Below are 27,126 nucleotides of genomic sequence, written 5' to 3'. Positions count from 1 at the left end.
CGGATGGAAAGTAGCAGGGAGAACCCGGAGAAACGAGTGTCAAGCATGACAGCACTCCTGAGAGCTTACATTGTATGTCTGAAAATAGCCCAAGTATCTGATGACTCCCACCCAGACAAAGAGCGTTGACGTCCCGAGCAAAATGCTGCACAGGTCATAGTTTGTGAGGTTCTGCGGAAGGAAAAGACACAGGTGAGTAAGACAGCCCGGTCCCCTTGGCTTGTTTACCTCCTTTCGATGGATGAGAAGAACTGAATGTCCTCTACCCGTATCTGTCACCCCAGCACTTGAAGGCTGAGGCTGGAGAATCGCCATGAGTTCCCAAGCCCAGCCTGGAGTTCACAGTAAATTCTTGGCCAGCTTTAACTACATAGTAAGTTCTAGGCCAGCCCGGGCTACAGAGTGAGACCTTGTCTCCAAACACAAACAATGAAGATGGATGAAGAAAAGAAGGGGGAAATGGAAAAGAAGGAGGAGGGGAGAGGATGAGGGAAGAGGAGGAGGGGGAGGGGGAGGAGGAGGGGGGAGAGGAGGAGGGAAGAGGGGGAGGGGGAGGAGGAGGGGGGAGAGGAGGAGGGAAGAGGAGGAGGGGGAGGGGGAGAGGAGGGGGAGAGGAAGGAAGGAGGAGAGAGAGGAGGGGAGAGGATGAGGGAAGAGGAGAAGGGGGGAGGGGGAGGGGGAGGGGGGGAGGGGGAGAGGAGGGGAGGGGAAGGGAGAGGGGGGAGAGGAGGGGAGGGGGAGGGGAGGAGGAGGGGGGAGAGGAAGGAAGGAGAAGACAGGAAGGGAGCAGAGAAAACTTCCAATGTTTTGTTTCCATTTTCTTTTAGGACTTTAATTGCAAACTGGTTTCTTTTCTTTTTGAAATAGGACTTGCCTTTACCGCTGACCTAGGCATGAAAGAGCGTGGTGTTTGCCAAATATCCAACAACACAGCCCAGCCACTTTTGGAAGCAAACTCCAGTGTGACTAGCGAACATAGTTCTCCCTGAAGAGACAGACGATAAACACAATTCTAATACAGTATGCTAACTTCATGGAAGACACAGCGGCCACTTTTCACAGAGGCTCTCCCAAGGCAATGGCCCAGAACTGAGCTGGACACACAGCACAGACTGGAGAGAAGTCCACAGGCTCATGGGCAGAGGCTGGACATCACTAAGGCTGAGATCTGGCGCCAGGATGAGGGGAGAGACCAGTGAGGAGACCCTTAGAGGCCATGATGACGGTAGGTCCCTTCATCCTGAGTAGGTCCTGGGAGACAGAAAGGACTGTCACAGAGAGCTGGGTGTTTCCAGGAAATTTGCCCAACCACTGTACAGCTGGATCTGTGGGATATAAGACTAAAACCCGAAACACCAACAAGAAGGCTGGCCAGAGAGGAAGTCAGCCTGAGAGGAGACAGGAGGGACAGGAGGCCCTGTAGCCATGAGGAGGGTAGCTTTGTGAGACTGTGAACAGAAAATAACCAATTAACCTTGTAGACACTCAAGCACTCCTTATTCCTCCCTCAGCATGAACACACACATGCACGCACACGCACACACACACACACACACACACACACACACGCACGCACGCACGCATCTACCACAGGCTCTTCAGTATGTTCAGCAGAGGTGACTGGTCAGTGTGCCAGCTGCTTCCTTTGCAAGTTACCCAAGTAAATAGATAAATTAATAAATAATAGATAAATACAAAGGAAACCTCAGTCTTCCCAAACTTCAATCCTTGTTCTAAAAACACGACTATCCATGCCTGGAGGGAGGCCATAGATGTCACCTTCCACAGTGTACAATCTTCCTAGGGAAGAGTGTGAGGCAGCTTTATGTCATAAAAGAGAAAACACAAGAATCACGATGGTCTCCAGAAGCATTCTGTGTCTCTTAATGACAAGATAATACAAGATCCTCGATGGTGTGTCTCTTACCTTGGCCTTGATCTCCATCTTCAATATGGATCCAATTATTGTCATGAGGTCGCTGATGGTGACCAGGACATACCATCCATTGATGAACTCCCATTGGTCAGCATCGCACACACGTCGCTTGTACTTCTCCAGGAAGAAGTTTAGAAACCTCTACCGCAAACATTTACAAAGCATTTCTTATAAATCGCACTGCCCTCTGGAGGCAGAAGACAAGAGCAAACAGTTCCAAGATGGCAGATCTACCTCATGGGGAGATACAATGCTACACGCTGAGTCACATTGTCTACTCCAGGGTAAGCAAGAACTTAGACATCTGTTAAATTAGCCCACACACTAAGTACGTGTGCTGTCACTCAGCCCAGAGTGCCTTCCAAATACTGCATATTATGGCTTCGTTCAAGCCGGTTGATGGGAACCCTTTGAACTAGGATTCTCTAGTGGCCCAGATGTGAGCACTGTGTTCCCAATGAACTAGGATTCTCTAGTGGCCCAGATGTGAGCACTGTGTTCCCAATGAACTAGGATTCTCTTGTGGCCCAGATGTGAGCACTGTGTTCCCAATGTTGTGCCTGCACGTGGCAGAGACAGACCTCAGCGTTGGATTCAGAATATCTAGAAGGTTGGAAGGCAGATATGAAGTAGGCATTTACAAAGAACAGCATTGGCTGTTCTTCCAGAGGTCCTGGGTTCAGTTCCCAGCACCTACTTGTGAGCTCACAACTGTCTGTAACTCCAGTTCCAAGAGATCTGATACCTGCTCCTGGCCTCTGAGGGCACAGGATGTATATGGTGCGCAGACATACATGTGTGCACAACACTCATACACATAAAGTAATAAATCTCAAAAAATAATTTAAAGCCAACATGGAAGTCAAGATCAAATAAAATAGACCATAGGGTACTTCCTACTCTGAAGATGGTGTTTCAGTATCTTCTGCCTCCCCGGGCCCCAGCGGGAACCTACACTTATGCCCCAAGCCAGACTAAGACACACAGTGAGCTGCACTCCCGGAAATACATACCGGAAGAGGCAGGAGGTACAATGACCCTACTGAAGAAACCAAATCCAAGAATGTCATGCTTCCTCATCACCCACTTACTGTGCCTTCTTGTCACAGTGAACTCTTCCTTGAACCCACACATGCTCTTAAGATCACCCGCGGGAATTAAAAGTTTATTCTGGAAGCTTCTAAATGCTTGAGGATCTTACCACAAATACCTGTACTTGTAGATCAGTTTCAAGCAGAGTAATTATCTGACCTGACCTCCTGATAGGACTTAAACCTTTCCCTTCCCTTTAAAGTTTCCGTGTATGCATATGTGCATGTATGTTGACATGCGTGTGTAAGTATGTGCACACACATGTGGAAGCCAGAGTGTCTTCTTCAACAACTCCCCACCGCATTTGTTTTAAACAATGTCTCTCACTGAACTTGAGCTCACTGATCCTAGCGAACCCCAAGGAGGCCCACATTTCTACCGAATATGTGGTCCTGTCTGGCTTTTCTATCTGGCTTTTTCATGTGCATGCTGGGAATCGATCTCAGATCCTCGTGCTTGCATGGCTAGCACATTACCAACTGGCATGTCTCACTAGCCCCCCCCCCCGGCATCGTCTTATTTCCCGTACCTCTGGGTGGTAAAGGAAAGGAATCGAAAGGGTGATGTAGCCCAGTGTCTGTAGACACACGCAGGCTGCAGGCCGAGAGTGGAGAGAACATGAGGATCTACGCTCACCTTTCTGAGCCTCAGAGCGAGGACAATGGACCTGGTGCACAGGATAAGGGATGCCAGGCAGATGATGATGACAAATACATCAAACACCAGCACATAGTGAGGGCTTCTCTGAACTGCAGAACAAGGCAGAAGTTAAGTTCGCCTCGCACAAATTGGGGAGGATAATTTCCCAGCAAATGGCATTCTGAAGAGAATTGCAAAGAAAAACCGATTTACCTATTGTTAAAACAGTAACTATCAGAAGCAAAACCATACTGCACTCATTCAGAAGTGCACAGACAAGCTGACACTCCCGGAACTTACAATGTTACTCAGTGAGCTAAACGTCCTCATAAATATTTACTGTAGGGCAGAATTCAACAGAATTGGTCCTTTTAGGCTCCGCTCAAAAGAGGAAAAAGTGCCCATATGTCCTAAGTCTTGTCCCGTGAAGAAACAGACAGCACGTTCGCTTTATTAATAAGAAAGTGAACTAAAATGCCACACTGAGATGCTGCAGCTCTGCTCACCAGCTCCACGGTGCTCTGAAACTACTTTGCCTTTTGAAACAGTTTCCAAACCTGAGTTTGGAAAACACTTGCTCAGAAATACGCACTGCCACCCTGGCTAGCAAGGGAGGCCGGGCACCCTACTCATTCCGTCATCTGATGTGTAAGGACACCCTACCACTCTCTGCCTGTGGGACCCTGACCCAGGGCTGTCCAGATTCATTACCTCCCACTAAGCAGTAAGTAAAAGCTATCACCGCCCCGCCCCGCCCCCGCCCCCGCCCCGCCCCCACCAGCAGGGAGCCCGGCCCACCAGGCTCCTTATAAACTCAAATTGATAAAGACCAGAAACACTTGGAAGGAACAGTTATCAGGGAGCAGATGAGGCCCGCCTGTGAAAGAGGACCTTGCCTGAGCTTTGAGGAGACTAGAAGCAAGCAGCGCAGATGCGGAGTTGTGGGAGGGAACATCAGAACACAGGAAATAGCGGCTGGAGCCCACCAGATGTCGCCTCTGCCCTTGTCTCTCAGGCAGGGCTTCTCAACCCACCACACAGCTCTAAACATCTGGTTTTCTTTCTTTCTTTTTTCTTATGATCCCACAACCCTTCACTTTATCTTAAATGCACGTTTTCCTGGTGATGGGGCCCATTTTAAGACATGGCTGTAAGAATAGCACACTTTAGCCGCTTTTCCACCCAGATCTATGTGGCACGCGCTTCTCTCTGTCGGCCACAAGAGGGGGGTAGAGCTCATCCTTTCTGTGCACAGGTTGGGGGGGGGGGCAATGTCTAAGAAGGAGCTACGGTCTGGGGACCCCTGTGGCACACTTTGACCCTCATGGTGGCTGCGGAAAATCACGTTTTAAGTATGACAGAGGTTACTTTCTTCCTAGGACACAGCTGCAGCCTTGCTTGGACTTGGTCTGTGAAAGAGTCTCTGCTGTGGGTAGGAAACCGTTTGTCAGAACCCAAACTGGGTGTTTCCTTTAGGAAACAACTGAGACCAAAGCTAGAAAAGAAAAAGGAAACTTCAAAATCATCGGCCATTGTCCAACTGAAAAGTAATGGGCCAAGATTAGAACAGAATCCACGTGGCTCCCGTTTTCTTTCAAAGGGGAGTTCATTTGAACAACACTTGCCAATTTGCAATGCTGACAATCTTTCAGAGACAGCGCCCTGGCCACTTGAAAGCACAATGGGTGTACATTGCTTAGGCTTTTCTCCTCTAGGTTACGCCTGTGCAACCTGGGCTGGCTTTGAACTTGAAATCTGGCCTCTTCTTCCACAGTGCTGGGATTGCAGATCTGTTGTATCGCACCCAGCACACCAATGTCATTGTCAGCACTGGAGCATGGGGTGACTGGGGAAATGTCCCCATGTTTATCCAGACTGCCATCTGCACTCTGGGCTCTTTACTCCGTTGTCCAGGGCTTGGATCAGAACATACCTTCTCCAAGAACCATTTTATGATTCCCACTCGGCCCCGGTCAAATCTACCATTTACCTTCTCCATACTTCCCCACCTATCCCTACCCATAATGCACTAGAGATCTTGTCACATCAGTCTCCCTTGCTAAGGCTTGTCCTCCTCACGCTGAGGACACCCATTCTCAGCACTGGATGCCAACACTGTCATCAAATGCACTCACTGTCCTTGCGCTTAGAGAATTCTAAGACAGAGAGGCCAGTGGCAAACAGATCCAGGATGCAAACCCTGGCAACCTGGCTGCAGAGGCTGATCTAAGCCACTGTCTCATGCTAAGTCCTCCAGAGAAGCAATAAACCCTTGTTGACATGGACAGAAGTCTCGAGACTCGTGTTTGAGCTTTGCTTTTATGGAACTTCCTTCCCCCCACCATCAACAATGATCACATGGGTCCTCCAAGTCACAAGCCACCTTGTAACACACAGAGGGTGGGTCGCACCGCACACTCACCAGACCCAGATATGTTCATGTCTTTACACTCTTCTAGGTTGGCCTCGCTGTTAAAATAGATTCTGATTTTTCCACTGTGAGCTGTGTTGTCGAAGGTAATCTGGAGACAGAAATGGAGACGTTCGTTATAGTCCAGCAGGAGGTGGAAGTTATTAGCTGGACTACTTATGAAAGTCAGCAGCAGCCTTCTGGTGGAACTCGGATACAGAGATCATACCAAGAAAAATGCCCGGCACATGGGCTCTGGTCTAGCTGGTAAAATATGGACCTTAAGCAGCTCGGGGATATTTCAGCTTCCAATTCCAGATCACACTCCATCACTGAGAGGGGTCACGGCAGGGACTGAAGGACACACCTCAGAGGGAGGCTGTTTACAACCTTCACTGACTGCTTTCTGATACAGCCCAGGACGACCTGCCCAGGGTACTGACTGCTTTCTGATACAGCCCAGGATGACCTGACCAAAGTACTGACTGCTTTCTGATACAGCCCAGGGCGACCTGCCCAGGGTGCTGTCTCCTACATCAGTCTGCAGCCAAGAAGATGCTCCACCTAAGAGCTGACGGGGCTGTCCAGTCTGGGTAACCCTCTAGTGAACACTTCCTCAGGTCAGCGTGCGCTGTGTCCGGCTGACAGCTGATGCTAACTAGAATTCCTTTACTGTTTTCTTTAGCAGTGAAAAGTAGTGTAAAGGGGTGATGGATTTCTGTGGGTGCTGGGGACCTGAACTTGGGTCCTCATGCCTTGCACACCAAGAGCCACCTCCCCAGCCCAGGAATACGGTTTATGGGAGTTGGAAAGGGCTGGCTCCATCTTCATATGAAACAGTAACTACATGAGACCACGCCGTCATTAAAGCTACGCCAACCCTGCAGCCTCCGATGTCTGTACGCTGTGGTGTTCATCCTCTCCACAGGGAACAAAACGGGCAGAGGGAGGCGGCCATACAACAAAGACACTTGCCGTATTCTGAAAGCTGTAACAGTCTGGTAACTCTCGGGAATGGATTGCCTGCAGATCAATTCCTTTGAGGGCAAAGGAGATATCAACTTGCACAAGCCTAAGTAAAATGCAGTCAATGGTACAACTGTCAGTGTCACCAGCCTCCTGTCCAACCCCCCACCCCCACCCCCACCCCCACCCCCACCCAGGGCTCCTCTCCTGCTGTGTTTACCGATAGAAAGCCAGCCTGAAGAAGGGAGCCTGTGTCCAGACCTCGGGTTCCTTGTCAAGCACCTGGAGGTCGAGGTGAGTGCACTCTAGAGCGACAGACAGACAAGGAACGGTCACTTCTGAAAGAATCTGGTGCTGCAGTCAGCACAGCATCCATGTGATGAGAAGCATCCTCTGAACGCCAGAAAATATCAGCTGGTTACAACATGGGGCGCATCAGTGCAGACACCCACAAGTGCCACCCGCAAGTCAACATCGGCAGTCTGGGGGAGAAGGAGCTTCAGGTGCCTCCTGCTACAATGCACCAGGGAGAGCATATCAGCCGTGTGACATCCCTTCTAAAGATGCATAACCTCATCCAGTTGTGATGAGCCAAAAATGCTTGGTGGGAGATGTTCTTCTCCTTGAAAATGCAGTGACCAGCAGAGCGCGGGCGGCAAATGGCTTTAACCCCAGAATTCGGGAGCTTAAGGCGGGAGGATCCTCTGTGACTTCAAGATATGAGGCCATTGAGAACAAGAGGGCAACTCGGCTGTACCCTGCTAAACCCCCACAGCCTCCAATGTAGCTGGCACAGGAAACACATCCATGAAATGCGGGGTCCTTTTGTGCTTAATAAAAATGCGCCACCCTGGGCCAAACAGCCCGTGAGACACAGAACTGAACAGACAGCTCGTGAAACGGCGTACCACAGAAAGCATGTGGTGGCCACGTATGTTCTCTGGTTAATGAATTGTTCTCTTTAATCCTCATACTCAGTTTTGCAACTTGAGCTTCAGCCCACTAGATGGCTGGCTACACAGGCGATTGTCTGCAATCGGAACATGAAGGATGGTTTCCTGTGTAGCAAAGGAAATGCCACGTTTACACATAGCTAAGACAGCATCTACCAAGCCTTCTTAACAACCACATCTGGAGGGAGTCCAACGTGACCCACCATCTGGAGGCTTCCAGTGGTGGGAAAAGTCAATCCGCATTTCCCTCATTAGCAAAAGTTCTCTCTCATGTATACAAGAAAATCAAGAATCAAATTTTAAAAGAATCTTTATGCACTTTCAGAAGGTTTACAGATTCTCTTTGACAGTTATAATGAGTTAGATCGGAGAAGGCATTCTCTCCTAAAGTCAGATTAATAAGCCACGTCTCCCCATTTCCTCTAAAATATTCTGTATTCTTGGAGAAAGGAAATGAACAATGCCACCACTGTGCAACAGTTGGAAAATAAATAAAACTTGCTTTTTAGCCCTGTCCATCTTCCCTAGCCACTCATACTGACCACATTTTTTCAAGAAATGGCTACATTTCTTTAAGCATTTCCCCCCAGAAAATTTAGTCAGAAGAAAAAAAGCAAAGCATGGCATACGTGTCACTGGGAACTGCCTATTGGGTAGGTATTCCCTCTGGCCTTAGGCATGCCCTCCTTGAAGGATGTGGGCATTGAGGGTGAGGGCTACTAAGACTCAGAAAGCTAAGGAGACTCACAAGGCTCAAGAAACTGAAAGCTACAAGATCCACTGAATCCTCTCCAAAGTCACAAAAGCAGTGAATTCTTGCTGGCTCATGTGATCTTAGTGTAAGAGGGGCCCTGTGGAATGTGGGATGCAGCTTTTGAAAGTTGTCATCCATGCTGGGCAGGCTTTCCACAGAGTGTGGCTGAATTTCAGTCACCCATACTCTTGTGCCCAATCCCAACTAACTCATCACTTCACTAACAATTGTGGGTAGAATAAGCTTTTTTGGTCTGTCATTGATGTCCTATCTGCATCAAATACACATTCATTCACATTTCCCTAGGAAAAGCCATGTAATTACCAGCAGCTCTCAGGTGAGCAAGGGCCAAGCACCTGCCCCAGGATGGTCTCTAACAGCAGCCTGGAAGCCAGACAACTGCCTGGGCCAGTGTGACTCACTGACTGCTTCCTGCAGGACACAGAGCCCAGGGCACGTTTGTTCACATATGGATTCTGAACAGTCAACTCAAGGAAGCAGGTAAATTCCCTGTCCTGTGGGGGTTCTCCTGTGTTACCAAAACACCTCAAGATCAGAATAAGAAATACGGCTAAACAGGCTGTGAGATGTCATTTAACTAACGCCTACCCCACTACTGGGAACCCTCCTCCTGAACTGCCTGCTACTTAAAAGCCAAAATGGGTTGTCGTTGGCAACCCCATAGCAGACGGTGAGTGTCCTGGGTCTGCTGACTGAACAGCAAAACTCCAAAGTCTTGAAGCATACACTATGCCCTTACATGTCCTTTTACATTGTTAACAGAATGGCCCAAAGTGGCTGCATGGCTAGCTGGGAAGTTTTTATCAAGCAATCTCTTAAGAGAATAATAATCATGAACTTCAACTCACCTTTGAAGAACACTGTATATTTTATAAACGATAGGATGGGTGTGGTGGTGCGCACACACCCTTGGCCCCAACACTTGGGAAGTGAAAGTGGAGGGTGGTGGTTGAGAACACAGACCGCACAAGTTTAAGATGCACCAAAGAGGCATCCCAAAGCGGTGCCCCTTCCCATCACCAGGACCACGTGGCTTCCTGAGCCAAAATCTTCAGCGGCAGCTGTGGAAGTGTGACAGCCTGAGCCAGCAGGAACCTGCTCCACCCGGTTCCTCCGAGCCGCTAGCACGTGGGAGCCATTTAGCTCATCACAGAAAAGGACAAAGTCGCGCGATGAAATGGCCACTGCTGTTACCTGTCTCAATGTCTCGGTCAATACTCAGGGTCCCGTTTGAAGAAAGCATGGCGCCTGTCTTGTAATGCCGCTTACAGAGTTTCAAGCCAGTTCCGTTGTCTTCGTTTTCTCCATAACCAATGGTTGCAAGGGAAATGTTCTTTATATGATGATACTGGGTAAAAAAAAAAAAAAAAAAAAAAAAAACACACACACACACACACACACAGACAGACACACAGTCACTATAGTTAAATAAGCACGTGAGTTCTTAAAAACCACAAGTCATAACTAATGCGATGTTAGCTACTTTTATTGCTTATGCAATGCTTTTGGAGAGCAGTGTCCAGTTCAACACAGCAGAGTCATGCTAATCATTTGAACAGGGACACACTACCTCATCAAACTCTACACCAAAGCAGTATCCTGGGGGAGGGGCACTCCCAACTTCTTCCCAGCCAAAACCAAGGTCTTACTCACCTCTCAGACTTTACCTCATGCTGAGGTTCCTAGGCCCTACCCTATAATGCCAAACTGGCCTCCAGGCAGATGCCAGAGCTTGACAGACACACTTCTACCTCTGGCCTTTTAGTTCTCTCTTCCTGGAATTCCATTATTATCAACCTAGTTCACTCCTTCAAGTCTTGACCAGGTATCACCACTACAACAAGGTGTCCCCTACAACAAGGTGTCCCCTCATACGGCTAATGAAAATTGCAAACAAATACCAAAGCCTCGACTTGTACCTCACTGTTCTAACACAACTCTCTTCTAGAAAGGCCAGAATTTTATCTGTTCTATTCACTGCTACAGCATCAATGTGTAGAGCTTGCCAAATACCAGGTACTTAAATATTTATTGAATTAATGAAAAGGAAAACAAAACACTACCCCAAGTCTACCAATATCACACTCACCATATATACTTTTAACATTTAGCTTGGATTATTAATGCTTATCACATCAAATTTGAGACCACTACACACTCTCAGATTGTGTTTCAAACCTGCACAAAACATGATTTTATAATCTCTTAACTCTTTATGTTGGGACAGTCTCCCAAAGTGGTGGTTTAAAAACAACAAACTAAAAATAAATAAAAAATAAAACCTAAAGAAAAACTTTCAGTGGGTGAGTTCTGTTATTAGTGCTTGAAGTAGCAGTAAAGATGTTGGCAAGCTATGCAAAATTTACATGAGACATGTTTGTTAGTTTGCTAAGACAACACAGCCACTTAGCAATACAGTCTTTCAAGGCAGGTCATTTAAAACACTTGCCTGCTTTATAGCAAAAAAGATGCTCTCGTAGGCGTCCTCTTGCGTGTATACGCTACAGCTGTAGTCGTCTTCATCAATTCCAGAAAATCCTTTCAAAAACAGGTGCTTAAAAGCAAGAGTGTTATCTTCTTTGAAAGCCACCACCAACTGGTTACCTAAGCCAAACCGAACAAGCTATAAAAGAAAACACGGGAATGTGGCTTTTACCATTTGCCAGAGAAAGAAAATGCCTTCTGACTCCCAGCAATTCTCACCTCTACGCATCTGAAGAAAAATATTCATCCCTTGATTTACACAGTAAGAGCATGAAAGAGGACCACCTCTGGCACTACGTCAGCAACTCTTGGTACAAGAGTGTGTTGAGACTGAGAATACGTCCCAGAGAATAGGGATGGGACACAGCAGACCCCCTGGCTCCCCGGAGACTTTCTCTGGGGTTCCTTAAGCTAACAGAAGTACCCTCAGAGAAGCAGAACCGTCACATGCTTCTCTGTCCCATCAAGCAGGGCAGGAGAACTGACTCATAGAAGAGACGGTTGACACAGCACCCAGGACTTTGCTGCTGGCTGCTTTCTACTCATAAGGATCTCTGCTCCCTTAAAATCACTTACTGCCCCGCACAGTGACCACTCCTGCAATGCCAACCCTGAGGAGGCAAAAGAAGGCTTGCCATGGGTTCAAGGCCAGCCAGGTTGTATAATGAGACCCTTTCTCAACAGCCCCCTCCCCAAACACACAGTTAAATACTCAAAGGGCTCTCTTTACCAAGAGCAACAGTTTTCCTGTTAGACTCCATAATAGGGAAACAGCTAACACCAAAGGTCTATAAGAAACCAGGAAGCTGCACATGTTATACCCATGCACAAACTATAGCAGGCATGATCCCCCTTCACACACATTGTGCATATGTGCACATGCCTGCAGTGCATGCCTTCACCCCTGTACCTGTCGCACATGGCACACTCTCATTCAAAGCTACATAAACACACACACGCACATACACGCGCGCGCGCACACGTGCACACACACATGCATACACACACACACATCTAGCACACAGAGTGAACTCAGGAAAATGGACTGGGTGTCCCTGGCGGTTCTATAATATCCTGTGTTACTCAGCATGCTATAAATACACAGAACAATGTACAAATCAAACAGTCAGGCACGGAGACTAATGAAATTCACATGAGGACTTCCCAGCTGTTTACAGACTTAATTTTTGTATTTTGTCTGGTTGGGCTTTTAACATGTCTTCCTGTGTATGCCAGTTCATATACATGTTAACATGTGTGTATGGGCATATATGTGTGTGGAGACCTGGAAGTTGACATTGGGGGTTTTTCTTGATCATTCTCCATCTTCTATTGGAGTCTTTAACTTGAACCCAGAGTTTGCGGTTTAGTTAGTCTAACTAGCCAGCTTGATCTGAGGAACCCTTGTCTCTACTTCCCACAGCAGAGAGGTTGCAGGCAGGCTGCTATGCCTGCCTTTACATGCACACTTCCAATCTGAGCCCTGGTCGAAGGAGTTACACACGGGCGCTTTACCCACTGAGCTATTATTTTGTCCTTTTTAAAATTTTAACCCACTGAATCCAATTAGTGCTGAATATGGTAATGTGTTTAGTTTACCTAGACAGACTAAATAATTAAAAAACAATTAGTCTCATTGTGTTCAGCACCTGCCATAGGCCAGGCCCCACACTAACAGGTTCATTGCTTTATCTTGTCCATCACTACAGCCAGCCCCTGTTGTCGCCAGCCATTGCCACAGCCCGTACTTTACACCCATGTTAGCTGGATTCGCTTTCTTGAAATTTCATCCAGCTACCTAGCCAGAACGGAAGCCAAGCTTAGTTCCAAAGCTCTTTATCATGCTACTTGAACAACGCCTGTCTACAAAAAAAAAAAAAAAAAAAAAAAAAGTCTTCAAAAAGTCTGGTAAACTTCTCATAGAAACAGATTTTTTAGTTCTAGCTTTTCAGAACTATAAAAACAACCATGGCTTGAGAATGTGTACAGATGATACTCTTTGATCACTTAATACCACCATGTCACATCCCTCAAATACCAATGATTAATGTTACAAACACAGCTTCTCTAAGGAGAACATCACATAGGATACCCAAGTCTATTCCAACCTGAGCTGGAAATGGGAAAAGCTAAAGTCAGATTCTCCAGGCAGGTGATGTCTGTCAGTGCTGATATCTCCTGCAAGGGAGGCGAGGAGAGGTCGGGTTGTTTTTTTTTTTTAAGCTGAGAAAATAAACTAGGAAGCAACACACAGGACTGTTTGGAAGACTTAGAAGAGGCTAGCCACCCCCCCCACAGCCTGAGCAGGAGCCCCTTGAATGAAACTCTTCAATCATCGTGTACAGAATGGCCCCTCCCCAAACTGGGGTAGGGTAAGAGTAAGGTTGCACAGCTCGCTGAATAATAACTCATCGCAGAGTACCAAGGATTGTGGTTTGAAAAAATGTATAATGACTTTTCATTTAATCCCCCCATTAATCTGTACTCCATGAGGAAGAGGCTTTGTTTGTTTGTTTGTTTGTTTTCATAGCACCATTGAATTAGAAATGGAATGTGTACCCAGGTTGAGTGATGAATGTAACACCATTGTACACATGTACAACCTGAAGTCAGGCCGTATACTCATGCAAGTGCCTAAGGGTCTGAACACAGATTTGCCTAATACTGAGGCCTATTTGTCCTCTCAACCACTTTGTCACACTCTTGGAGCAAACATTGCCACCTGACTCTAGACACAGGGGTGTTAGGCCCTCCCTTCCTACCCTCACAGCAAACTCAAAGGACCACAAAGTAAGTACCTGAGCAAGGGACTGACAATCTGATCAAGAATAGGGCATACACTCAATTGATATTTAAAGCCACTGCCTTATTTAAACTTCGAGCCATCAACACAATTCTGGGATGAATAGACAGCGGATTGTGACCTCTGCCTGGATCCTGCATCTGGGATGAAGAGCAGGACATTTTCGCAATTCTCTTGCTCCTAGAACAAGCCAATGTCCCTATGCACTGTCCAGCATCATCAGGAGGGACTAAAATTGCCAAAACCCTTAGGAGAGATGATCATGAGAGGGAAATGGCATCGTCTCTGGCCTTGACATAACCAACCTTTCCTGTGCAGCAGATGCAGGGAGGACAGTGAGGACTAAAACTTTATTTTAAAAAAGCAAGTGGCAGCAAGAAGCTGCATCCCATACCACTAACTAGATGTCAAGATTTGCTGTGAACAAGATACAAAACACAGGCACAGACACAGACACACACACACACACACACACACACACACACACACACACACTACTCATTAAATATAGTCTGGCAAAGCTTGGGAATCAAAGCCATCATTATGAAATCAGTGTAGGAGAAAACATACTGTACCCAGTAAAAGCAAGATGACACTCATTGGTGTATGGACATGGGATGGAAAGATTGGAACTTAGGGAAAAAAGGTCTTAAATCTCTGCACAACAGAGTTAGCTCCTTTTTTAAAACGTTTCCTACTCTGAACCCTTGACTAAATGCCTCCCATCTCCTCAGACTCCCCAGATTAGAATAAGACATGGAATGAGGAGAAAGGAAAATTGGGGTCGATATAAGAGAAAGTGAGCCAGCCATCTACAGCTAGGTAGAATAAGGCTACACAGGAGTAAGATTGTGACAGGAATAGACTGTAACTTGTAAGATTGTATTAGTGGAGTAACAGAAAGACACACAAAAAGAAAATTATCGGTTCCCAGAATTAGTTTATTATTAAAAATAAAGTAATTGATGCAGACAGGGACAGCACATCACACAACTCAAAGGTCCCTTTATGAACTCAGAGTAGAGTTGCAACTGTACCTTCAGCTGAGGTCCTCTCATTTCCAAATGGAGTCATTCCTTACCTTCTTTATATTACCTTCCACAAAAACCATCCTTATACGCTTTTGGATGGATGGTACCAGTAGATTATGTACCAGTAGAGCTAAGACTCCAAGTCAGTACCGATTTTTGTTGTTTGTTGTTGTTGTTGTTTTGTTTGCTTTGTTATGTTTTTTAGACATGTATGTTCAAATGTAGTTGATGACAGAGAAGTCACCACAGATGAGGTCGGTGCCACAGGTCTGGTGATAAAGTGATCTGCAGTACAACTTTACATCAAGGTCCACGGGTTAACACTCAGGCATTCTTCATAGTACCTGGTAGTCAGCACTTATTTGAGGCACAATGTTACTGATTAGAAGAACTTAGCATTTTCTATGTCTGAAGACTTTCAAAAACATAGCAAATAAAGTATGATGCATTTCTGAGACCACCTTGGCAGCCTGTGCACCACACATGGATTAGGGAGTGAAAAACTCCCTTCCGCATGGATCTTCTTGTGTTTTTTCACAGCTGCTGTGGAGTGATGGCCTATGAACTTATTGAAACCAGGCAGGATAACATGAGAAATAAAAACTCAGAGATTGATATTGGGGTTCAAGCTTCAAGCTGCCTTGTGACTAGCCTTGCTTTCTGGACCCTCAGGCAAGCTTTATTAAGTCATGAATAATGAATCGCCACAGGTCATCTGAACTGAACTTCACCCTGCCCTCTACCCTCTGGGGGTGACTTCATTTCACTTTCATGAATTTCAGTGTGAGGCTTGCAGAGCTTGGGTTGATCTCAGGGAAGGAAGGGGTAATTGTGCCAGTTACCTGTGTGGTTACCATGGCTATCTTCAGGATCTGCAAGCCAAGCTTCCACGGGATCTGGCGTCGGGCTCGGTATTTCTCACAGGGATTCATGAAGTAGAACTTCAGGTCTTCCCTCAGACATGCTTCCTTCACCTCAGAATCAAGAGATGCCGTTGCACTTCTGCCACAGAAGACAGTTTTTAAACACCCCGGAACAGCCTGTTTCCCACGGTACTCCTGGCCTGCACTTCCTGCTCACAGGCTCTCAGACCAGTGAACCTCCTGCCCGTAGAAACCCAAAAGAAGGTCCCACTCCTTTGTTGCCTGCCTTTGAATATAACCACCCATCTCACTCAAAATGCCTACTATCAGAATGAAAAACTTTGCCTGTCATTTCCTACATCTTCATACACAGCGCCCCCGTTGCTAAAGAGTTATAAGGAAGTGTGTGAGTGTAAGGCTGAAGTGAGAGCATGAAAGAGAGTCTCTCTTTGTGTGAGCTGTTATACCAAAAAAAAAAAAAAAAAAAAAAAAAAAAAGATGGGAATCTGTCATGACACTTTGGGTTTGAAGTGACTGACACTTGATGTGGATAAACAGAATCAAATTGTTAAGGAATTAGAGAATCTTTAAGTGACTGACACTTGATTTGGATAAACAGAATCAAATTGTTAAGGAATTAGAGAATCTTTATAAGTCTGAGAAGGATTATGTCCTCCACTTATGGATAAATATCAGTGATTACAAGACTCGAGAAGAGAGTGTTGGGGGATGGATAGGATAGTAACGCATTATATACATGCATGAAATTGTTAAAGAATACACATTTAATTCCAAAATGTAAACAGCTTGAGAAAGCTAGAATGGCAGCTCCATGTTTACATCCAGCCATGTTTTTGTCCACTTGGTTCATCAACTCCAAACTAATGGCTAGTCATGTGATTCACCAAGGCCAGGGAAAACCAATAAGAAGTGGTCACATAACTATAACCATAACTGATGAGATGCATGATTTTTAGTTAAGTCTCCAAAGTGAGGAGTGCAAAATATGCCGGCAGTTACGGAAATTATTAATGCTTGCACCTGTAACCCTAAAACTAAAAACATGAATGTCATTATTAGTTAATATAGCATAGAACATATATAACACAAAATTAATGTAAATTATATTTATAGCACAATAGAACAATTGTAAAGTATATCTAATAGTAGCATGCAGTCAGTATGATCATAATAGGAATATTGTGATAAACTTTTACTGTTGGGACAGAGTCAACAAAGATCAGAGATCATAGGCTAAAAGAGTGGGCTGTGGCTGTGAGTTTGGCATTCCAAGGGGGAAACTTGCCACCATAGGTGAGAGCTTCCAGGGGCTGGAGCTCACCCAGGAAGTTAGAGGAGACAGACCCCACGTTTAATAATGATGCCAGAGTGTAGAAAGAATTTCTTTTTGGCCACCAGCCCCAAATAATGACATAGAGACTTATTGTTAATTATAAAAGCTTGATCTTTAGCTCAGGCTTGTTTCCAGCCAGCTTATATAACCTGAACTGACCTATTTCTATTAATCCACATTCTGCCATTTGGCTTTTCACCTCCCCTCCATTTTGTATTTCCAACTTGCTCTGTGTCGTTGGCATCTCCTGCACCTGCCTAGATTCCTCTCTTTCTCCTGAAGGCCCGCCTATACCTCCTGCCTACCTATTGACCATTCAGATCTTTATTAAACCAACCACAGTGACACATCTTTCACACGGTGTAAACAAATATCCCCCAACACCAGAGCTCCTGGCTCCAACTCTTTCTGAAGCTATCTGTCTCAAGACTTTGAGATCAAGCTCAAGTCCCGGAGGCTGTGTCAATTTGAGTAGGGACTGTCATTGTGAGTAAGTGCAGCTGGGCCAGGATTGCTCATGAACAGATTTCTTGGGGAGCTTGTTCCTCTGGAGACCTTCTGATAGAGACTATTTGAACAATGTCTTATATGTCTGTGATCTATGTTTTCTACCTGGACTGATAACTTTAAAATAAGCGGAAAGGCATGATAGGGTATCACACCATGGTGTTTGTGGGAGGTCAGAGGAGAGCCTAATGGAATCAGCTCTCTCCTTCCACCTTTAGGAGGGATTGAACTCAGGCCACCAGTGTTCCACAGCAACCACCTTTACAGACTGAGCCTTCTCCCTGGCTCTGGCTTTCTGTTTCTAAATTAATTTTCTTTTCTATCTCTTTTTTAAGCCTCATTTCTAAGACTGGTACACTAGGTTAGCTAGAACCATCCTGCCAGAAATAAAAAAGGAGGTAAGAAAGTAAGGAAAAGGGAGAGAAGGAAGGAAAGAAGGAAGGAAAAAAGGAAGAAAGGAAGGCAAGCATAGAAAACGGAGGGGAGAAGAAACATGAAGGGAGAAAGAAGAGAGAGTGTCTTAGCTATGGTTTCTATTGCTCTGAGGAAACACCATGACCATAAAGCAAGTTGTGGAGGAAAGTGTTTATTTGCCTTACAGTTTTGCATTGCTGTTCAGCACTGAATGAAGTCAGGACAGGAATTCAAACAGGGCAGAAACCTAGAGGCAGGAGCTGAGGCGGAAGCCATGGAGGGGAGCTGCTTACTGGCTTGCTTCTCCTGGCTTCTTCAGACTGCTTTCTTACAGAACCCAGGACCAGGAGCCCAAGGACCGCACCACCCACATGGGCGGGGCTTCCCCCATTAATCACTAATTCCGGAAATGACCTACAGCTGGATATCATGGAGGCGTTTCTTCAACTGAGGTTCCTTTCCCTCTTATAACTCTAGCTTGCGTCAAGTTGACACAAAAACCAGCCAGTGCACACAGAGAGGGAGAAAATGGTTCCTGTGGAAGGTCCATGCTGCGTGAAGGTGGCTGGGGAAGAGCCTGTAAGGACTGGAGGTCTGACAGTAGATGGATCCTGGGGCAATCTCACCATGTGTCTACAGCTGTCTCCAACTGCCACTCATGCACTCTGGGACTTTGTAGGTGTGTGGTTTCCTGAAAGGGGACCAAGAAACCAGAGCTCGGGCCAGACCCCACCATGAGGGGACAGCGGATTCTCCTCTCAAGCAGATGTGGACCCCAAAGCACTTCCCTCTCAGGAAGCAGGCTGAGAAACTGCTGCTGAGGCTACCCTGCAGACCAGACTGACTCCATATCCTATTTCCAAAGAAAGAGGAAATGAAAAAGCAGCCCCATCCCCAGACACACTAGCCATAAACCAGGCCAGTGGAACCCAAAGCTAGCTGACTGGGGAACTTCAAGTGTTGGGATCCGACTGGAGCTGCTCTCTGTGTGCTGGGGATAAGCGGTGGATGAGCCTCCAGGGACTTGGAACAATCTAATACGTAACTCTTAAGGTATGGCCAGCACCTATCAAACAGAAGCGGAAAGGCAATCAAGTAACAATATGGCTTCAACAGCAATCAAGTAACAATATGGCTTCCAAGCATCAGAAAGGCGGCCTGCAGGACTGTGTGCATTAGGACTGGACACCTTAGAAAAGAGCCTAGCTGAGGCTGGAGAGATGGCTCAGTGGTTAACAGCACTGACTGCTCTTCCAGAAGACCCAGGTTCAATTCCCAGCATCCATACAGTGGCTAATGACTGTCTGTCTTCAGCTCTGGGGGATCCAGTGCCCTCTCCTGACCTCTGCAGGTACTCCACTCATACTGTGCACAGAGCTATATGCAGTTAAAACACCCATATACATAAAAATAAAATGAAGGGGCTGGAGACATGGCTCAGAGGTTAATAGCACTGGCTGCTCTTCCAGAGGTCCTGAGTTCAATTCCCAGCACCCACATGGTAGCTCACAACCATCTGTAATGAGCCATCTGTAATGAGATACAGATCTAGTGCCCTCTTCTAGTATACGGGAATACATGTAGGCAGAACACTCTATACATAATAAGTAAATAAACCTTTAAAAACTAAAGTTAAAAGAAAAAGAAAGCAGCCTTGAATGCCAAACAGCATGGATGAAATATCTCTAAGATAAAGTTTAATAAACAAAATGCCTTTTTTAAAAATAACAATAAACCAGTTACTAAATGAGTCTCATTTCAAAAGATGAAGCTGGGTTCATGTCTATAAATTCAGCACTCCACAAGTTGGAACAAGAGGGTTATAAGGACTTCTAGGACAACTCACTACATAGTGAGTTCGAGGCCACCCTGAGCTATAGACTATCTCCAGACTTAAGCATACTACAGGCAGCTGCTTAGTCGGACTAACTGAATGAAATCACTCACTCTGTGAGCTAGGTGCTTGAGACAGGACATGGGGGTGAGTAGGTTTCTTGAAGGTCACATGCTCAAGCTCCAGCAGGAGAGACTTATTAAGTGGATGAGTGAGGGTTGCACCACAGTGCACCCACGATTCCAGACACCTAGTTCTGACTGTGAGGTAAAGTGTTCAGAGTACAAGAAGAACCATATCATGGTCATTATGCACAGGTGTTAACGAGCACTTGACTGTTGAGGTGGAGGGACCCAGTAGCGTCCTCCCTGAGCCTGAGATCAGCTCCTCATGAAGGAGCTTTAGAGCCTCTTGAAGATGTGTGTGAGCTCTTGAGGGTGCACAAGTGATAACTTTAGAGTCAACCCCTGTCATTTTAGCCTAAAGAAGCCACTTTGGCATTTCATGATATGCTTTTCATTGAATAAAGCTGTGTACTGGATCACTAGATCCGTGACATATGAAGAACCCTACACACACACACACACACACACACACACACACACACACGAGTAGGGGTGAGGAGTAGAAAGAAGAAGAGGGAGAGACTATGCAAGAAATTCTGAACCTGAGACAAGAGCTTGCTTTTGCATGAAAACAGTAAAAGCATAGGGCATTTGGTCAAGTGAATATCTGGAGAACCAACATCTGCTGGAGACATTTCCATGCCTTCTAGTACTCAGGTCCCTAGAAGATGTGAATGGGGAGAAGCAGGCTAGGATGTGTCAGGAGCTTTCACTGACGTATGTCCTGAGGCAGAGGACTATGCTGTGAAGCCCAGCTGCTTCAAGAGCATTCAGTAATGCATCTCCTGATGCCTTTGGCTCCCTAGACACTCAGTGTCAAGAAATGCAGCCCATGTTACTGTTACCCCAAGACCCTTTCCTTAAGAAGGCCGGCCACAGAGCTGGGGAGATGAGCGGGTGGTAAAGTGCTTGCCTTGTAAGCAGGAACTGAGTCTGATTTCCTAGAGACTACATGAAAAGTGCCAGTCATGTGGATGCATGCTCCATTCTCGTTTCCAGGGGAGTAGAGACCAAGACATAGTACACACACACACACACACACACACACACACACACACACACACACACACACACCATGCCAATCACTCAATCTGCAAAACACAGGAAAGAATCACTAGGGTGAGACCAGTTGATAGAATGACAGAAATAAAGAAAAAACAAGTGTCAGTTGACATAATGAATGTTCAGGGTGAATTTGACTTAGATTTTTAAACACCTAAATTTTGGAGAAAAATACATGGTATTTGGGTTCAAAAATTCTAGTATGTCAAAGGGAAAGTTTAAATGTGTAAGTCACTGGGAATTTCCTGAACATTCTTTCTTGCTCCCCTCTTCCCAGGTTGTAGTTTGGTCCAGCTGCGTAGTAGGTGAAGGTATTGTAAAGGCACAGGCATTGCTATAACAACAATAGAGGGGTGTAAAACAAAGAGACGGGGAAAATAGAAGTAAAGGAAAAGTGGGCAATAGTCAGGGCAAATCATCCATTCACTTGACAGCCATTCCCAGCACACTCTGGTAGGGAATACCAGCTTGGAGATGGGCACAGGGGCTTGAAGGCTGCATTCATTACTTCGTGAGCATGAACGAGGTCAGAAGGCAGGAGGAACTCTGCAGCTCCCACCAGCGGAGACAACAGTTGGCAACAGAGCCAGAAGAAAGGCAAAAGCTTCAAGTGAGCAGAGATGAGAACCCTGCTTAAGGAGTAGGCAGCTGTGCAGGTCTAACGACGCCAACCCTTTAGCTGCTGCAGCCACACACTGGCACTGCAGGAAGCCGATCAGGACAATCACAGCATTTGCATATCTATGTTTGTGCACACGCATGCGGGCACTTGTGGAAGCCAGAGTTGACACCAGCTGTCTCCCTCACTGTGACAATGACAATGATGAAGGTGACAGAGCCTCTCACCGCAGCTGGAGCTCACAGAGGAGATGAGACTAGCTGGCCACAGGGCCCTAAGGATCTGCCTGTGTCTGCCTCCCCAACACCAGGATTATAGGCAGGGGCCACCACAAGCTCAGGTCCTTATGTTCGTGCAGCAAGCCCTTTACTGATGGAGCCACAGTCCTAGCTCTTGAATATTTATAAGCCTATTAAATAACACTGTCGAAGACCAAATCACCAAAGGCTGGTATCCACTGTATCCATAAGTGGATTCCATTAAAATAGAATATGGTAATGGGCTGAACAAATGCTAGAAAGTGCAGGTGTAAGAAGAAGCCTGTGGCTGGTCCGGGTGGCGGGGAGCAACAGGAAGCAGGCTGGAAGCAGGCCACTGCTGGGCTGGCTCATAAGAAAGTCTCCCCTTCCCTGAGTAATCGAGACCATGTGACGGTTGGGCTTACCATGTGACTAAAGGCAATTCCAGCTTTATCAAACCAAGTACGTGCAAGCCTGAAATTTGAAAGACAACTGTCAACAATGCTTAACCGTATTGGGATCATAACCCCAAATTTCACTGTGGAACAGGACAAAGGTTCTTGACCTTCGCTTCTGAAAAATGCGTACACCAGGTGCAATGATGGTCTCCTGCTGGCGAACATGCAGCCACTTCAGGCTGCTATCGTGTGGGACTTCCACTGGGGTGACAGGATGATTCTAATGACTGGCTCACTTGTCAAATGGCCTGTTGCTATCCCCCCATGCTACCAAGGAGGCAAGTTAGGTGCCCTGAGTTCAACACTGGCCCCAATACAAAACTCTGGTTTTTACTGAGATCTCTGTCAATGTTTTCTTGACACCGAGTTTGTACTACTTAAGGACTAACGGCCTACAGAATGATCAGGCATGGAGAACACGTGTTAAGGTCTAATATGACTTCAGTGAAAAATATATGACGTCTTGGAATGCATAAATTCAAGAGACTCCTATGCTCTCGTGTGACCAGAATAAGAAAAGAAACCCAGGCCTTGGAAGAGGAACCCCTGAGCATTCTGTGAGGAGTTCACTGAGGTCGGGAGACCCACCCTAAATGTGACGTCACTGTTGCCTGGACTGAGGTCCCCACTGAATAAAAGGAAAAGGTGAGCTGAGACAGAGCTCATCTCTGCTTGCTGACTCTGGATGCAAGCCTGTGACATCTGCCGCGCACTCCCGAAGCTGTGACTTCCCCGCGGTGAGGAACTGTTATCTACGACGACGAGCAGAAACAAACCCTCTTTCCTGTCACAGTCAAGTGAACATAACCCGCACAACTGGCTCCCATTTCCCTTGCTCCATAACGCCTTTCAGAGTACACAGCCTGTGGATCCCCAAGACTTCTGGGGTTGGTCACTGAGCAGCATTCGACTCCGCTAACCGCCATCTTCCTGGCACGAACGACCCTCCTCTCAACTTTTGGAACATTTCGTTTCTTTGGCCTCCTTTCCACCTCACTGCCTCCTCATTCTCCTTCACTGGCTTCTCTGTCTCCCATGACCTTTAAATGCCAGGGCGTGGTCCTGTGACTCTTCTTTCTCCTATTCTAGAAGAGCTAACCCAATTCCGTGCCTTCAAACACTAACCTCTTGGGGCGCTTTCTACCCCTTTGACTCCTCCCTCTCCTCCTTACCCACTCCTTTCTGGAAGCTCCACCCACGTGTCTAGAAGAACTCCCAAACCTATCCGCTAGCTACCTGTCTCCTTGGTGCAGCCACCTGTGACATCCTTCCAGACATTTCTATGGTTCCTTGACAACTTCAGCATAGAGCCGACTATGCCCTAGCTGCTAGACATTCTGGCCCAGTTGGCGTGAGGTCTGAAGAGGGCACTGGGATTTCGGTTAGATTCCCAGGCTGTGCCACCGAGAGTATCTATTCTTACATCGCAGTTGTCACAACGTCCCTCATCCTGAGCGCTCTCAGCTCTGCGCCTACTACAGCCCCTCTCTGCTCTAAGCATCTTCTCTCTTACTTGATCACATCACAGCTTTCCCACACCACAGCTAGATGCTTAAGGCTGACTTAGTTACCTTTAAGTTGATTTCATCTCATTTCCGAAGTCAGACATAATCTCCCAGCTGAAGACACCTCTGGGACTTTCTCTTCCTCCCAGAATAGGCACTGGGCCTCCAACCACTTCCTGGCATTGCTTAAGAGACTCCAGCCCGCTCCTTCCCACACTCCACTCTGCTCCCTCCCTGAGCCCAAAGAGTCAGTGGCTCCTGGCTCTGGAACATTCTCCCCACTTGAGGGTTTGTACTTGGTATTTCCACAGCTCTTTGCACAATCTGGGTCCTTCCTGTCCTTGGAGTTTCTCAGGTAGATGTCATCTTTCTGCAGAGGCCTTGGGGGCTTTCCTTGCAGGACTGGGCACTAGACCTTGGACCTTAAACTGGTAAGCAACTGCCCTTCCATAGACTATACTCCAACCTTCTTTTTACTTTTTATTTTCATGTAGGGTCTCACTAAGTGGCCCACACTGGCCTCAAACTCACTCTGTTTCCCAGGCATATCTTGAACTGGAGATCCTCCTGCCTCTACCTCCCAAATAGCTGGGATTACAGCCCACCTAGAGAGGCCCAGCTACTCATGCCCACATACTACATGTGGCCTTTCTATTCCTTATTGTAACCTTTATTTTTCTCTAATTCAGCTGGTTTTCCTGTGAACATTTCCCTAATCCCTGCTCCACTGTATCTGGCAGCATACAGCAGACTCCCTAACACACAGTAGGTATAAACTACCTAACACACAGTAGGTATAAACTACCTACCACACAGTGGGTATAAATCTAACACACAGTAGATATAAACTACCTAACACACAATGGGTATAAACCTAACACACAGTAGGTATAAACTACCTAACACACAGTAGGTATAAACTACCTACCACACAGTGGGTATAAATCTAACACACAGTAGATATAAACTACCTAACACACAATGGGTATAAACCTAACACACAATAGGTATAAACTACCTAACACACAGTGGGTATAAACCTAACACACAGTAGGTATAAACTACCTAATACACAGTAGGTATTCAATGAATGTCACTTGGAAGAAATGAAATGAATCAATGAGTGAGGCACCTACTCTGGCTACATAAACTTTTCCTCGGTGCTCTTTAAAATTAAATCGTAGCAACAGTAATATTAACTACATAACAATAGAAAACGGAAAATGTTAGAAAGAACAACTGAATGAAATAATAAAGTCAGGTTACCCAAGATGATTCAAAGGTTCTAGGTGGTTTAGGTGCCCAATTTGCTGATAGGAATGCTACTTTATTTTATTTACTAATTCTGTTTTTGGTGTTTTGTTTTTAGAGTCAACTTGATAAATTACTAACACCGTGATCTGCTCTTTTGGCCTAAGAGTCCTCCCAGAAACAGAAAACACAAAAAGAACAAAGCACAAAACAAAAAAAAAGTTTGTGTTAAAAAATAAAATCATGGGGGCTGGAGAGACGGCTCGGAGGTTAAGAGCACTGGCTGCTCTTCCAGAGGCCCTGAGTTCAGGTCCCAGCTCACAACCATCTGTCATGAGATCTGGTGTGCAGACATGGAAGCAGACCGTTGTATTCATAATAAATAAATAAATCTTAAAAAATAAAATCAGTGGAGAAATCGGTATAGAATTCAGAAAAATAAGTTAATGTGCCTTTCTAAATTCAGCAAAGCTCAGAAGGCATGGAAAAAAATGGCAGAATAATGTGGCCTACAAGTTTAACACTTCAAAGAGTCTAGGGACAGTGGGCTAGAGAGAAGGCTCACTGGATAACATGCTCCCTGAGCAAGTGGGGAGACCGGAGTTCAAACCCCAGAAGCATGCAAAAGCCAGGTGAGTGTGAGCTCCACCTGTAATCCCAGCACTCTGAAAGCACAAGTACCACTCCCCAACCCCCCCACCCCCAACCCTCCCTCCCCCCAAGCTGGTTAACTAGATAATCTGACTAACCAGACTGCTCCAGTTTTAATGAGAGACTCTGCCTCAATAAGCAAAAAGTACAGCATGACCCGGGGAAGAAGACACCCATGCGCATCCACATACATGCAAACGCACACACACAGGAATACGCACGCAACAAGCAGAGTCAAAAGGCAGACTTGGAGAAGGTCGGGAAGATACAGTAAGCCAACAGCTTACTGCCGTTAGTAGCTAATGGGTAAGGGTTACTAATAGCCCAAATTGCTAATAAGAAAAAGATGGCCTGGCGTGGCTGCAGGCAAAGGGTTGGAAAGAGGTGGCCATTCACTACCTGAAGTCCTATAGCAATCAGGTTGGTGCAAATCTAGCTCGACCCTCCTGTATTAAATACAGGGGAAGTCTCCTGGGAGTTATGGAATTGCTAAAAGGCACTCTGTCCATTATCAGTGCTTGTGCCATCAAGGAACCAACGCTTCATGTGTTTTTTCTGCAGATTTTGCCATTGTTATCTATCAAGATGGTTATAAACATATTCATTGCAACCAGGCTTGAGACTGTGTATGAGCCAGTAAATGCCTGTTACATTTTAAACTACAAAATATAGTATAATCCCATTATTTTTTTAAAATGTCAGTGTTTGTGTCCATATTCCAACATTTCAAGACTTCTAGAGCTAGCAAACAAAGCATTGCCTACCCACAAGGCTCAGGGAAGTGCTTCCCAGGTAATCTTAATTCTCCTCATGTTTTCTCTATGTCCTTCAGTGTTGGTGATTAACAACGTGACAATTATTTAGTTACTATCACAAGTTAAAGTATCGTCATTAAGGTTAAAGTAAGGTGTCTCGTGTGTATCAGGGGACTCTCTTGTCCTAGCTTCCCGTGTTGTGAGTAGATGGACAGAGTGGAGGGAGCTGAGGTCTGAAAGGGTAAACGTGGGGTTCCACAATGGTGGCCGTGTGGGCCCCAGGACACGAGTCATATGGCCAGTCTGGCAGATGAAGACTTGGCCCACTCCTGACTACGCCCATCCGACTTTTTCATTCCATTTCCTGTTAATGAACTAATGTCCTCGTGAATTCCTAGTC

At 46.1% G+C, this 27,126-nt stretch overlaps 1 protein-coding gene across 1 annotated transcript in view; it reads right to left on the bottom strand.

Annotated features, from left to right (window-relative positions):
• The window catches only part of Mcoln2 (mucolipin TRP cation channel 2), a 41,410-nt gene that overhangs the window by 10,084 nt on the left and 4,200 nt on the right, over positions 1–27,126 (bottom strand). The window contains exons 2-10 of the mRNA XM_051194977.1: positions 15,932–16,091; positions 11,221–11,394; positions 9,966–10,119; positions 7,264–7,348; positions 7,053–7,149; positions 6,090–6,189; positions 3,665–3,777; positions 1,928–2,077; positions 70–171 (exon numbers count right to left, since the gene is read on the bottom strand). Coding sequence (XP_051050934.1) covers positions 70–171; positions 1,928–2,077; positions 3,665–3,777; positions 6,090–6,189; positions 7,053–7,149; positions 7,264–7,348; positions 9,966–10,119; positions 11,221–11,394; positions 15,932–16,091 — 1,135 coding nt within the window. The remainder of the gene's footprint in view (positions 1–69; positions 172–1,927; positions 2,078–3,664; positions 3,778–6,089; positions 6,190–7,052; positions 7,150–7,263; positions 7,349–9,965; positions 10,120–11,220; positions 11,395–15,931; positions 16,092–27,126) is intronic.

Source organism: Phodopus roborovskii, unplaced genomic scaffold (genome assembly GCF_943737965.1).
Source record: "Phodopus roborovskii unplaced genomic scaffold, PHOROB, whole genome shotgun sequence".
Classification (NCBI taxonomy): Eukaryota; Metazoa; Chordata; class Mammalia; order Rodentia; family Cricetidae; genus Phodopus; species Phodopus roborovskii.
The sequence above is the reverse complement of the archived record's forward strand: the minus strand, read 5'-3'. Positions and strand labels throughout refer to the sequence as shown.